Source organism: Cryptomeria japonica, unplaced genomic scaffold (genome assembly GCF_030272615.1).
Source record: "Cryptomeria japonica unplaced genomic scaffold, Sugi_1.0 HiC_scaffold_221, whole genome shotgun sequence".
Taxonomy (NCBI): domain Eukaryota; kingdom Viridiplantae; phylum Streptophyta; class Pinopsida; order Cupressales; family Cupressaceae; genus Cryptomeria; species Cryptomeria japonica.
Genome location: NW_026729043.1, coordinates 164148 through 178452, shown reverse-complemented (window position 1 = coordinate 178452; position 14305 = coordinate 164148). Strand labels below are relative to the sequence as shown.

Here is a 14305-nt window from a genome sequence, read left to right as displayed (position 1 = left end):
AAGAGTAAACAATGAGCAAGTTCTTGAGATCTAACAGCTCGCGTGAATTCGCGAAGATAAGATGCTAGCAAGTTAGTCATTGCGAAGTAGCGAAAAGGCCGATGGGCCCAAGTGACAGGGATGGCATGAAGTTAAAAGCAGATCAGGTCTGTTTTGATCTAATGGTTCTCGTGGTTTCGTGGCTGCAAGCCAAACGAAGAATAATGTTCGTGAAGTCACAAAAGACAGGTGGAAATCACACAGAGGAGTGACATGGCATAACAGCTACTTCTTTTTGTAGAGCTTGGAAAAAGATCAATGGCTTCTCGTTGTTTCATGGCTAGGAGATGCACGAGCTATACCTTCAGCGAAATAGCGAAAAGGTGGAGGGTCCCGCTGAGAGTGGTAGTAAATGTGGTAACCCCAGTTGGCGATGACATGGCGGTGACAAGGCACTCAGTTTGCCGTGGGTCCGGGCAAGGTTGTCATAAAAAGAGTAAACAATGAGCAAGTTCTTGAGATCTAACGGCTCACGTGAATTCGCGAAGATAAGATGCTAGCAAGTTAGTCATTGTGAAGTAGCGAAAAGGCCGATGGGCCCAAGGGACAGGCATGGTATGAAGTTAAAAACAGATCAGGTCTGTTTTGATCTAACGGTTCTCGTGGTTTCGTGGCTGCAAGCCAAATGAAGAATAATGTTCATGAAGTCGCGAAAGACAGGTGGAAATCACATGGAGGAGTGACGTGAAACGTGGTTTAAAAAAGTGGTTGAGGGCCTGCCTAGGTGTAATCAGCAGTTATGTGGGAATAGTAAAAGGGAACACGTGGTGGATTAAGGGTGGAACCAAAAGGAGTTTCTAGGGCTAATGGCCGACTGCCATGTGGCGTTTATTAACCGGATAACAAGTGGGGTAAGTAATTCTCAGATAAAGGGCCCACTTAAAAGGCATTCATCTCAAGATAGATCCAACGCTTCTTGTTGTTTCGTGACCCAAAGATGCCCGCAACTTAACCTCAGCGAAATGGCAAAAACCGTTAGCCGTCAAGATGAGGCGTGGTTAGTTAAAAGGATTGATGGTCTCGGTTGGAGCTAAAGGCCGAGTGATTTGAGTTTGATCTAATGCTTGGCGCGGCCTCGCGAAGGAAAAGTGCACGACTGTTAAACTTCGCGAAGTGGCGAAAAGGAGGTAGGGCCCGACACTAAAGCAAAGAGATTAAACAGAGTAAAAGGCGATGTAAGTTCTCGAGATCCAACAACTAGCGTTGTTTCGCGAAAGAAAAGAGCACGGGTTTTATGTTCTGCGAAGTAGCGAAAGAGCGAAACAGAGGAAAGACTTAGAGAAATTATGACCCGTTGGAGCCAGTTTTGAATTCGATTTGGTGAATTTAATTTTGAAAAGAAAGCCGAAGCATGTGGAGTTAATTTCTAAAAACTTAAATGCCAACTTGCCCTTTTCAGTTCGCATCAACTTGATTGCTAAGTATTGTTTCATCGAAGTTTGTTGCAGAGCGAATTGTTGCAGAGCGATTTTCTTCAGGGGAATAATTAGGTTTCTTGTGCTTTTCTTGATAACTCTTGTTTTGTTCTCAAATACTGCTATGTGAATTACTTCATTAGAGGTCTGTGCTAGCTTCTAGTGGTATAATTGTTTGACCAGAATGGCACCCAGAAGAGAATTTACAGGGAAAGTTAATTACCAGGACCGAAATATCTGTGATGATTTTTTAGAGAAATTAACCATGTCCACCAATGCTGGGGCTAAGGCCAAAGAGCTAGTACCTAAGAACCCTTGTCTAAAAATTGGAGATGTCCTTTATGATAAGGGTAATTGGTTGAGGGACCCTGAAATAGGATTGTCAGGCTTAGGACTCTTCAAAGTTGGTTTTGGGCAGAGGAATTCCCCAACTCCTTTGAATGGCATATCGGAGCAGGATGTAGGAAAGCTTGTGGTCCCAGGTGTTTTTATGGATGTAGATCTGTTAGCCCTGATTGCACAGAATTATGACTCTGTGGCAAGATGCATTAGGAACATAAAGCGATCAGTCTTGATTGAGATAAATGAAGATGATTTAAGGAAAGTGTTTAAACTCAGTGAGTCCTCCAATTTGTTAGAACCTATTGACTTTGAGTCGTTAGCCCAGGTTAACAACACACAAAGGGATCATCTTAGAAGTGGCCCATTAAAAGAATTCTTTGTAAAGATAGGGGGCTTAACAGTTGTAAGCCCCAACACAATGGAACCATTCTCTCTCAACCTATTCACTCTGAGAGCTAAGGGTATGTATTGGGCATTATGCCAGATTTTTGGAGAGGATGCTGAAAAGAATATCCCAACCCATTATATGTTAATGATTGCACAAATTCTAAACCCCTCCCTAGCAATAACATTTGATTATGCCTCATACCTTGCTGATGCAATTCATAAAGGGCTAGTAGGAATAAAAAATGGTAAGGTGGATAGGCCATTTCGATGGTACTCCATGTTAATGCATATGTTTCTGTTCAAAGGGGCTGATTATTTTCGAAAGGAGATGGACCTGATTAAGGTCAAGGATAAAGAGGAGATGCCAGTGCAATTGTGGAGTACTGTTCTATCTTGGGATAGAGAAGATGCAAGTTATTTAAATTTTGATAGATGCTTTGCATCTAAAATCAGGATTCTTCTATGCAGAGAAAACCCTAGAATTCCTAAGGCTCTTTTGGAGTTTCTCAGACCAAAGGAGTTTGCAGAGGATATCAAGATTGTTCACAATTGGGGAGACATATATTTGTACCTTGTGTCTACTATTTTTAGAGTGTTTGGATTTAGAGGCACCCCCTTTTTACTACCCTATCAGGTTCCATTGAAGATAGGGATTGCAAAAGTCCTGAGACAAATTGGGGGAGTACAAGAAGTAGAGCTAACCAATAGAGGTAAAGGGACTATTTTCCCAACTATTACCATGGCTCACCATTTTGTGATCACTAAGGGTGGATGGAGATTTTTTGAAGAATTCTTTAAGCCATATAGGTTGTCTATTGCAGTGTCAAGATGTGCAGACCCCGAGGAGAAAATAAAATTCCCGATTCTTTATTTTGAAGATCTCATGCAGACCTTAAAAGAAAAGAGGGAGGCCATAATGCAAAATGAGCCTGATAAGGCTAAGATGGTATTGGCTAAGCTTTCCTTTTCTAGAGATATCCCATGTGGTGACTATGTAATGCACAAAAGGTCAAAGTACACTGTGATAATGCCAGTGACAGGTGAGCCTTCCACTTCAAAAGGGAAGAGGAAAATTGAAGATGTCATTGACATCCAGGATTCCCCTAAGAAGCAAAGAGTGGGAAAGGAAATTGAAACTGATGAGCCTCAATATTCTCCATCTCAGTCTCCTATCCACATTGGAGATGAACAAGCTGTGGCTGAACAATTATTGCAGTTAGGGAGTCTCGATGAGATTGCCTATACCTATGAGGAGACCCAAGAGGGGATGCCCAAAGAGCCACCTAATGCTAAAATGGATTTGACTGATGGTGAGTTAAAGGGCCAAGAAATGGACCTTACTGTTAAGCAAGCTAGTGAAGAATTCCTAGTTGACAGTAATTTTGTCACATCAGGAGCTTTTATACATTTTCTATGGAAGCAAAATATTGATCAATTCAAGACTAGATGTGAACAGAGGAAAAGTGAACAACCTCTTAAAAATACAACTCAGGTAGAAGAAGAGGTTAAGCAAGAAATGATGGAGGAGTTCAAAGCAATCACCCCTGAGAAAGGAAGAGAAATGGTAGCAAAGGCTGGTGTGTTGATTCTCCCTGAATGGGATATAGCTGATGCCTTAGTGCTTGATGCGGTGAGGAAAGAAACAAAGCCTATGGAAGGAGTGACATTCAACAAAGATAATGTTGCTCTTGTCATGTGGTCTTTAAATAAGGATGAAAACAAAAGAAGGAAGGATGCATCAGATTCTAGCCTCTTATGAGGCATGATAGTTAAAAGAGTCCAAGACACAGGGGTAGTGGAAGCTACAAGCACAGTCCTAGAGACTGCAAAATTCAGTGTTGTGGTGGTAGAGAAAGAGGCATAAGAAAATGATAATCTCCAATTGAAGTTGGAGACTATTTTAAAAGCTTACAATGATGCTAAAGAAGGAATAGCCAACAGAGGCAACATAATTGCTAGACTCCAGAGTCAACTGGCAGGTCAATATCATCCCGGTGAATCTTCTACACTCATGATAGCCTCCTGTCTAGCAAGACCCCCTCCTACTAGTCCCATCATTGAATATCCCCCTTATTCTATGCCTTCTAGTTCCCAATTACCTGAAAATGCCCAACATGAGTTGGAAAAATTGAAACAAGCTCAGACATTCTATGCAAACAAATATGAGGAGAAGGTGAAAGCCACCATCTTGAAGTTTGCCAACTCAGTCAAAACCTCTAATGTATACATAAATATGAAGAGGATTCTTGAGATTTTGATCAAATTGAGAGAAGAAGAAGCCACTTTGGAACCAATCCTGAATAAGTGGGTGCCTAGAGGTAAAGAGTTAGAGCTCATGTGTTCTTCCCATGCAAATGCAGAACAGAATGACAATCTAAGGTCCACATGTGAGTTTATAAAAGAGATGAATACTCTTTCAGTGGAAGGAGCAGGTATAAAAAGAAAAGCCCAACTTTATAGGAAAGAATATTCAAATCATAAATTTGAAATGTTTCCAGGAGGTTTCATTGGTCCTGTCCAGCTAAAGGAAGAGAAGACTTGGTTAAAGGAGGTGGACCACAATTTGTCCCTAAGGATCAATCAGATTATTAGTACTGATGACACATCCTTATTTGTCCAAACAATTGAGGAAATTGAAAAAGTGAAATCTCATTATGGTTTCAGAGAAACAGAGATTGGGCATGTACGAGTCACTTGGAAGCGGCTAGAAGATATGAAACAAAAGATTGCTAGTTTTACTTGGCCTAGTGATGATGTGTATCAGGAGTGGAAAGATAAGTATATGGGATAGGAAGAAGATGCTCAGGAGTAGTTACAAGAGGTTGCAACAGAACAACAAGCAGAGGAAACCGCAAATGCTGAAAAGGACTTATAACCGCTTCTTGAAAATGTTTGGTTGTTTGTAACAAACTTTCTTTTAAAGGGTCCAAAGCTTGTATGCATCCATACTATTATAAATGGATACCAAGACTCCTAAAAAAATGATTGCAAGTAATTGTAAGAAAATGCTGCAGAAATTTATTTGAGCTTTTTTTCTAGTCTCATGGAGAATACTTTGAGTTTTGTAATATTTTCTCAAAATTAATATCAATATACAGACGAGAAATAGTGTATATACATAAATGTGCATAGCAGTCATAGGGCAACTCATGTCAATTGTGCAACTCAATACAATAAATAATCTTAGTTTGTAGCCCTATAGCATCATAATGCAATCCTTGACCAAGTATGCATACAAGAAACATCTAGTTCTATTAAGGCACAAGCATCGAAGTCAGAGGTTATGACAACTAGTGAAAAACATCAAGAACAAAAGTTTAGTCTCAAGAATTAGGAGTTGTAATAAAAAAACTTACAAGGATGAGGCATATTCATAACTTTTGCAGTCCCACCTTGGATATCAACACTTGAAGCAACTCATATTGTTCGTGTAAAGACAAGACAATATGGGAGTTCATTATATCCAGCAAATCATGGTGTTGTTGTTTGTGTTGGCTCTGTTGGACCCTGCAATTAAGATTCAATATACATTATTCAATAAGATTAACTGTGCAACATAATGAAATATTGAAAAGTGTGCTACCTTGTTGAGCTTCGCTTGGTTTGGAGAATAGTTTAATATTCTCTACTTAATAGGGCCAACCACATGAAGGTGGAAGCTCATTTGGCCCCTCCCCCCCACTAATTCTTTCTACCATTAATAAAATTTAACATTCATTCATTAATTCTTTTTACCATTAATAAAATATAGCATTCATTCATTAATATCACATAACGTTCATTAACACATAACATTGATTAACATTAATTAACACTCAACATTCATCAATATTAATTAACACATATCATCCATAACCATTAATTAGCACATAATTACATTCACTAACACATAAAAATCAGTCATTATAAAATAAGTTAGATTACAATCATTTCTTTCTTTGTTTTTTCTTTGAAGCTATGAAAAGACTAAGTGGAACATCCATGTCTTCATCATTTCCCCCCTCTGCAGATGTTCCACCAACTACTTGTGATCTCAATGTATGCCTAGTCCTATACTGAGGATGAGGACACTAAAGCGAAGGGGGGTCCTCTGCAATAACAAAGAAATGGGTTAAATTCAAAAATAAATAAAAATTATTGCTACAAGTATTTCATTAATTTAGAGAACATAATTGTTGTGCTCTTTACCTGATGGGGCCACATCATTTTGTGTAGCCTCAACCTCAACATGCTGAACATGACAGTCCTCTTCACCTGAGTGGGGAACATCACGTTCTTGAGGTTGTGTACCCAGATCATGCTCCACTTGCTCACCACCGACTACATGCTCTAAAATATTAACAAGAAAGGTTACATTAATTACTACTCTAATTAAAAATTAAGATTTTTAATTGTATTAATAGCTAAATAAATAAATTTGAATAGCAAATGAATACCTCCACTACTGGGATGCACATCCAGACCTTCATGTGCAGGTGGTGTTTCACAATTAGCAGGCTGCATTCCAATGACATGCACATTGTTATCATTGCTTGCTTATTTAAAACAAATATAGTCACTTTATGTTGGAACTCAACATCAATTAGATTATTGGTAAAGTATTCAATTTGAAACAACTTCCATTTACCATATTTACCTGTGTGACGGATGCACTCGAATGTTATGTATGCCCACTTAATTCTCGTAGCCGATCAGCCACGGCTGAATAGCCTTGCTGGTAGGCAATTCTCTTGTCATCTTATGTGGGTGCTCTATTGAATTCAGAGCCCTGCATTTTTGCTTGGTACCGTGAATTTTGCTTTCATTGTTTGATTAAAAAAAAACGTTTGCAATTTATTAATATTTTGAGACAATATGGGAGTTTACATGAGATACTTACAATTCATGCAACAAGTTTCATGTAACCACTAGAGCCGAGTTTGTGTTTCCCGTGATTTTCTTGCCTTGGTTGCCTTTGACGTGTCACTCAGTCTATAAAAAGTTTGAAATATGTTAGATTATATAAATATAAAGAGTAATTAATTAGTACATAATTACATTCTTGATAGTATCCCGTACCTTCTTTTGGCATCTACTGGTGTATTTTCTTTTTTCCTGTCAATTCTGTCCTTGGCATCCAAAATCAGATCCTTCCACTCCCTCTCTGGAATCATGGGGGGACGCTTGTACTTTAAGTTCCTTTCCAAATGGGTCCTGTATTGGTCCCTCACATACTTTAGATATGTGCCAGCTTTTTCAAGGAGCTTGGTTTTGTGAAAGGTGTCATTTCCAAACCACTCAACCATTTGGTTTGTCAATTCATCTTTTAACCTTTTTTCTTGGTCATTCCACCTTTTAAAGCAAAAGCAAACCTGTTAGATTCAGAAATGAACTGAAGCTACATTTATTACACTTCAAGAAATGGATCAAAGGAAAAGTATTCTAGCAATGATATGAAATCAAAAGTGGATAAGGGTTAGTTCACATATGATGTACCACCTTTTACGTATGGTGGGCCCAAATATCTGCAATGCAATGCCACTAAGATGTTTATAGAAAATATCATTTCCTGCAAAAAATTCATGGGATCAATATTAGTCCAAAAAGAGTGATCATAAAGTAAATTACAATTAGAGTATATATAATAATAATTTTAAAGTACCTGGAACCTTTTGTATCTTTAAGGGAAGCATTTCTTCATTGCTCACCACGAATGTGGCCTACAATGTTCCCGTACTAGCAATACGAGAAGATCCAGGAAACGATGCTATGTATCTTTATGGATTTCTTTACATGACAACCATCTACAAGGTATTCAAGATGAAAAAAAATATATTACATAAGAAGTAAAACAAATCACAAATATAATATCTATACAACGAACTAAACAAATATCACTACTTACCTGATGTATTTTCCAAGATCATATATGACTTGATTGACATTATTGTCAAAGTCGTCTGGGAGAGATAGAGGTAGAACGTACTACAACAATTATAAAATTATCTTTTCATTTTTTTGTAACATAATGAAAAGTACACATACGCTCAGTACTTAAATACATACTAAAAGCACAAGAACATGAATTACCTTAATGAAGGTATGCCAATCATGTGTTTTCATCCCTAGCCCAAATTCACTTTTCTTTGATATGAGATTGTTTATGTTCGCAGCAAATCCTGTGGGAAATCGAATTTTTTGTATGACTTCTTTTATAGCATTGCTTTGCTGGTCCATTAATAACCAAGGAAGCTCACTTATATTAATCTGGTCTCCATGACTATTTGATTGAATGCCACTTATCATTGCATGATTGGAATCCTGAATGTCACTACATATTTTGACAATTTTTTCTTTGTCACGCCTTCCATCCAATATTTTCCATAATGTCTCTGTTATATTCTTTCCAATATGCATACTGTCAAACAAATGAACAATTTGTAACTGCTCGTAGTAGGGCAACCTACTAAATTGTCGGGGATAACTTTTTATTCCCTTAGGAAGGTGGTCATTTATGCCTTCACAACCTTCATGATCATCAATCACATCATTAGTAAATAAAACAAAATAGAAAAGATGTTTTATGACAAACCAATAGATGGAATGGCATTACCTTGACGATGAATTCTATTATATTCCAACATCCACAGGTGAGGTGTCATTCTTTGTGGCTTTGATGTATTCTCTTCTTTCCCATTGAAAAGATGTTTTTCAGTATTTCGATACTTATGATTTTTGTGGAGAAAGTGCTTATACTCATCAAACACCTGCTTTCCTAAACTTTTTGAATGATGAGATTTCATCTTTGGACCACAAACAGGGCATGCAAATTTTCCCTTTGTTTGAAGACCTACAAGATAATGTATAATTGGATTAAATATGATAATTTTTTGAATTATAATGTTCATGCACAACTTAAACACTATAACATACCACAAAAATGTGTTAGCCCCGGGGCATCGTGTATTGTCCATAGGAGCATCGCATGGAATTGAAATTGTCTTTTTCCTATTGGTCTAGAGACGTCATACATAGTGACACCATTCCATAACTCCAACAACTCATCAATAAGAGGCTCGATATATACATTCATATCTTTAACTTGGTACTTATCTAATCGAATGAACAAAAACATTACATAATTATTATGACCATTTTACTGCAATATTTATAATTAAATTTAGATGACTATATTTAAATGATAAAATACCTGGAACAATCATTGCCAACATTATGTGCTCCCTCTTTATTGACATCCATGGAGGAATGTTATTGTTGATAACAAAAACAGGCCACACTGAGTAAACAGATCTCATCTCTCCAAATGGATTGACACCGTCCGTTGCCAATGAAAGCCTGAGATTATGAGGTTCTTCTTTAAAGTGTGGCCACTTTTCCTCTATGTCCATAAATGCTGAACCATCCATAGGCATTTGAATAATGTCATCTCAACTTCTATTGCATGCATGGTAATCCATAAATTGTGCCAAGCTAGTGCACTTGAATAATCATTGCATATGTGGAATAATGGGAATATAGCGAAGAACCTTGCAAGGAACCCTTTTTGTTATTTGATCTGTTAGATATCTACTGATATGACATTCATGGCATTCAGTTCAAAATTCATGTTGTTTGTGATATATAATATGATCATTGGGACACGCATCTATTGCTTGATACTCCATTCCAATATCTTTCATAACGACAGATAATTCTCGGTATGAGCGAGGTAGAATATTTGATGGTGGTAACAAAAACTCACCTATCAATCTACAACAACAAAATATAATTTGTTATAATAAAGAATATTAATGGTACAACATGATTCACAGTTTACTATGACATATATGACATGCCTTAACATACGTGACATTGTTATGTTGGATAAACCATTCATAACCTTCAAGTTCACCAACAACAATACATCGGAGAGAAGAGTTGCCTGTGAGCCTTCATAAAGGGACTCAGATGCCTTCTCAAGTAGAGTGACATCATGAACAACATCAAGGTCATCTTCATCATCATGATAAGCTCCACGAGTACTAAATGAGTCATGGATCAATGTATTTGTACCATCATCTTCAATTGTGTTTTTTGGCTCATGATTGTCATCTTCCATGGGATCATTATCTTCAGCTTCGATATTCACACCTCCATGTTCGTCCACTTCGAAAACCATATTCTTAGGGTTGTGTTGATCCATACCATGTGCTCCGGGGTGCTCGACCTATATAAAATTGATATACATAAATAAACCGTGATCATGATCTCATCATCACGTGATTTATTATGTATATAAATTGTCAAAATGATATAATGAAAAACTTACCAATGGATGATAATCATGTCCACCTTCAATGTGACCATGCAGCCTACAATGTTTCTTCATTGTTTTGATTAGAAGTCTTCTAGTCTTTAACCCCTTACAAATTTTGCGCGGACAATAACATTTTCCATCACCTTTTCTTTTCAAGTTAGACCACAATCTAGCAATTGTCTCCTTATTTTGTTGTTCGTTGATATTGTCTAACATGGTATTTCTTCACAGGCAAGAAAATAGAAATTATTGTCTGACATGGTCTTTCCCTCAGGAGCTGGCAGATCCTACTTCCATACTTTAATTCTATTTTCTCAAAGGACAATCCTAAAAATCCATGCATTGCAAACAACATTTTACACCTTTGTTGGTTGTGGTGGCGTCACAGAGAGTTTACATCAATAAATGAAGAACATGCCAATGCTTTTAATGCACCAGTAGAATTTTGTCTCTTATTCAATATCTCTAGTGAAACCCCCATGATATTTTGTTGGAGTAGAATTTTTTATATTCTAGAAAGGGTCTTGTCCTTTGTTGATGGGATATTCATCTACCTCAAGAAATAACTATTCTTATCTCCAACAAGAAGTGGAACTAAATGAAGATCTAGCACCATGAAATTAATCCTCAAAAGGATTACTATAGTTAGTTTTGGTAGATAATGATCTGGGTAAAATACTAATGTGGCTTTACGAAACATTATGTACTAGCTTAGCATACTCTAACAACTTTGGTGCGACATGCTACATCCAATTAAGTCTCCATCGGTATCTCTATTATGTTTATGGATTGGGATTCAATGTACTCTTTTTATACGTAGATTTACTTTCAACTGAGGAGGTTTGTATGTACTTACTTGTCTTTCGATTGTATCCCTATTTCAAGAATTTCTTCTATCAACAAATCATTTGTTGTAAGTTGTACAAGTGGAAGCTTGAACATGCCTTCCATGCTAGCCTTGTTGATACGTTCAACACCATCTTGTGCAACAAATCTTTAGAACTCCATTTTTTTGAATTGAATAGTGAGTAGTAGGGACAATCTAGGACACTTACAGAGGTTTTGCAAGAGAGATAAATAGACCTAAATATTATGGCTTAATAATGATCAATAGGTAAATAGATAAGAAACTCTCAATATCAAAATGACTTTCTCAATTGTCTTTACTAGAAATGGATAGATCTGCTAATAATGGCTTTATGACTGTATGTCAACTTTAGACTCAAGCCAAGAAGAGCTATAACTAATATGCGATATCTAGATTTATGATCTCTATAATATAACAATCCCATAATTATGTTTCCATGCATCTATACCACAACACAAACATCATGCTAGTGTTCAGCCATAGCAATTGATATCCTAATTATAGAATGTGAAATATGCACATAACTATGAATAAAGATTAAGAAAAACAAAGAAAGATGCTTATTGCAAACATAAATGACTAATGGACAAGAATTGAATTCATTGTAGATAGTTTTGAATATCAAATTCACTTATTTGTGTGCATTTAGTAACTCATGTACTTGTGGCCAACCATTTATCTCTTTCATAAATTAAACACTTATTAATAACATTAAATGGCTGAGTAATTATGTTTTAGTTGAAATTGAAAATAAAATATTTTATTTCAGGACAGCTCACACTATTCCCTATCATATTTTAGACTCTCGGTTTTGTTAGTAGTGGTTTGATGTCTTTGGAGCTGATCATTGCATTTCTTTAGTTACGTTTGCCAGCCTACTCCTAGCTTGTGCCAAAATGGGAGCTTTGGAATAGGGTATGGACATCCATCAAAGCATAAAAGATAGAGGAATTTTGTCAGATGTAGTTGCAACTGCACAAAATGGATTTGTTGAGAAGGCTTTAGAAACTTTCAAGAAAATGCAATCGGCAGGTGTAAAGCCAAATTCCACTACCATTGCTACTATCCTCCCTGCTTGTGCCAAAATGGGAGATTTGGAATAGGGTATGGACATTCATCGAAGCATAAAGGATAGAGAAATTTTGTTAGATGTTGTAGTTGTAACTGCCTTGGTAGACATGTATGCAAAATGTGGAAGCATAGACAAGGCACGTGAACTATTTGATAGAATGCCATAAAGAAATGTTGTCTCGTGGACTGCAACGATTGCTGGATATGCACAAAATGGATTTGTCGAAAAGGCTTTAGACACTTTCAAGCAAATGAAATTGGAAGGCATAAAGCCAAATTCTACAACCTTTGCCAACATCCTCCCTACTTGTGCAAAAATGGGAGCTTTGGAACAGGGTATGGACATCCATCAAAGCATAACGGATAGAGGAATTTTGTTAGGTGTTGTACTTGCAAATGCCTTGCTTGACATGAATGCAAAATGTGGAAACATGGACAAGGCTCGTGAATTGTTTGATACGATGCCGCAAAGAGATGTGATCTCATGTGAACAATCAACATGTGCGTATATGGGAGGAAGGGATTGCTGATACAAAATTGAATGCTCACTCCTCAATCACAGTTCTATGGTTTTACAAGGTTAAACTAGGACAATTAACCACCACATGTATATTTTTTGCAACATGAAATTAAAAACTAGGGCAATTTGAATCTACCTCCTGTGTGGGATTGCCTTCGACGTGGGTTTAATGTTCTTGGGGGTTGAAGTCACCATGGACGCCTACGCGGGATTGCAATTAACAAATGAAATCCCCACCTCTTTTTTTATTTTGTAATGGCCACTGTCGTCGGAATTACGACGAACTCAAGCACTTTTTTGAAAAAAAGAAAATTCTCATTGCTAATGCCTTCTTCGTTGAAACCAAATGGGTAATTTTCGTCAGAATTATGACGAATGAGGGCATTTTTTCAAAAAAAATCAAATTTGGCCATAATATACCTTCTATGTCGGAAACCTCAATCGGAAATCTAGTCCAAATGTATTATGTGGGGAGATAAGGATTTGGCTCGGTGATCAAAGGATCTCTACCAGATGGTACAGTGGTTGCTGTAAAGAAAATGAAGTGTTCACGACAAGATGAAAAGCAATTCCGAGCAGAAATTAGTTCTCTTGGCAACATACAACATGTCAATTTCGTCAGGCTACGACGGTTTTGTGCAAAAGGATCAAGACAGTTACTGGTTTATGATTACATGCCCAAGGGTTCTCTAAATTCTATACTGTTCACCGGTAGTTCCAAAAGTAAACGGGAGGTAGTCGACTGGAAGACCCAATTTGAGATCGCACTAGGCACTGCAAGAGGGTTACTTTATCTCCATGAAGAATGTCGAGATCACATCATTCACTGCGATGTTAAGCTGGAAAACATTCTGCCGGATGGTGATTTGTCACCTAATTTGGTCGATTTTGGGCTAGCAAAGCTTGTGGGTAGAGATTTTAGTCATGTGCCGACCACTACAAGGGGAACGAGAGGATACTTGGCTCCAGAGTGGATCTCCTGTCTTCCCATCACTCCCAAGGTTGACGTCTACAGTTTTGGTATGACACTCTTGGAAATCATTTCGGGGCGAAGAAATCTAGACTTAAAAGTGCAAGATTCAAGTTTGGTTTACTTTCCCCCATGGCCTGCAACTCAAATTCAGCAGGGGAACACAATGAACATTGTGGAGGAGGGTGTTGCAGAGGAGGCAAACATGGAAGAGGTGAGAAGTTTATGTGTTGTAGCCTTGTTATGCATTCAAGAGGATTAGGAAGTGAGGCCTAGCATGATGCAAGTGGTGCAGATGCTGGAAGGGAAGGTGGAGCCTCAAACTCCACAGGTTATGGACAGGCCAGTGGACCGAAGTGACACAAGCAGCATCACCTATAGCCATGTTACCAATTAG

At 37.5% G+C, this 14305-nt stretch overlaps 1 protein-coding gene across 1 annotated transcript; it reads left to right on the top strand.

Moving 5' to 3' along the window:
- Window positions 1-13477: 13477 nt before the first annotated feature.
- LOC131868836 (G-type lectin S-receptor-like serine/threonine-protein kinase SD2-2) lies at window positions 13478-14305 on the top strand. The gene is made up of 2 exons (XM_059215675.1): window positions 13478-14122; window positions 14204-14305. The coding sequence occupies exons 1-2, from the start codon at window positions 13478-13480 to the stop codon at window positions 14303-14305; spliced, it is 747 nt and encodes a 248-aa protein (XP_059071658.1).

What these genes read in the sequence shown, in the direction of transcription:
- LOC131868836 (XM_059215675.1), top strand. Translation starts at nt 13,478, where the DNA reads ATGAAGTGTTCACGACAAGATGAAAAGCAATTCCGAGCAGAAATTAGT. An exon ending in AGGAGGCAAACATGGAAGAG is followed by an intron (nt 14,123 to 14,203) that starts GTGAGAAGTTTA and finishes CAAGTGGTGCAG; the next exon opens with ATGCTGGAAGGGAAGGTGGA.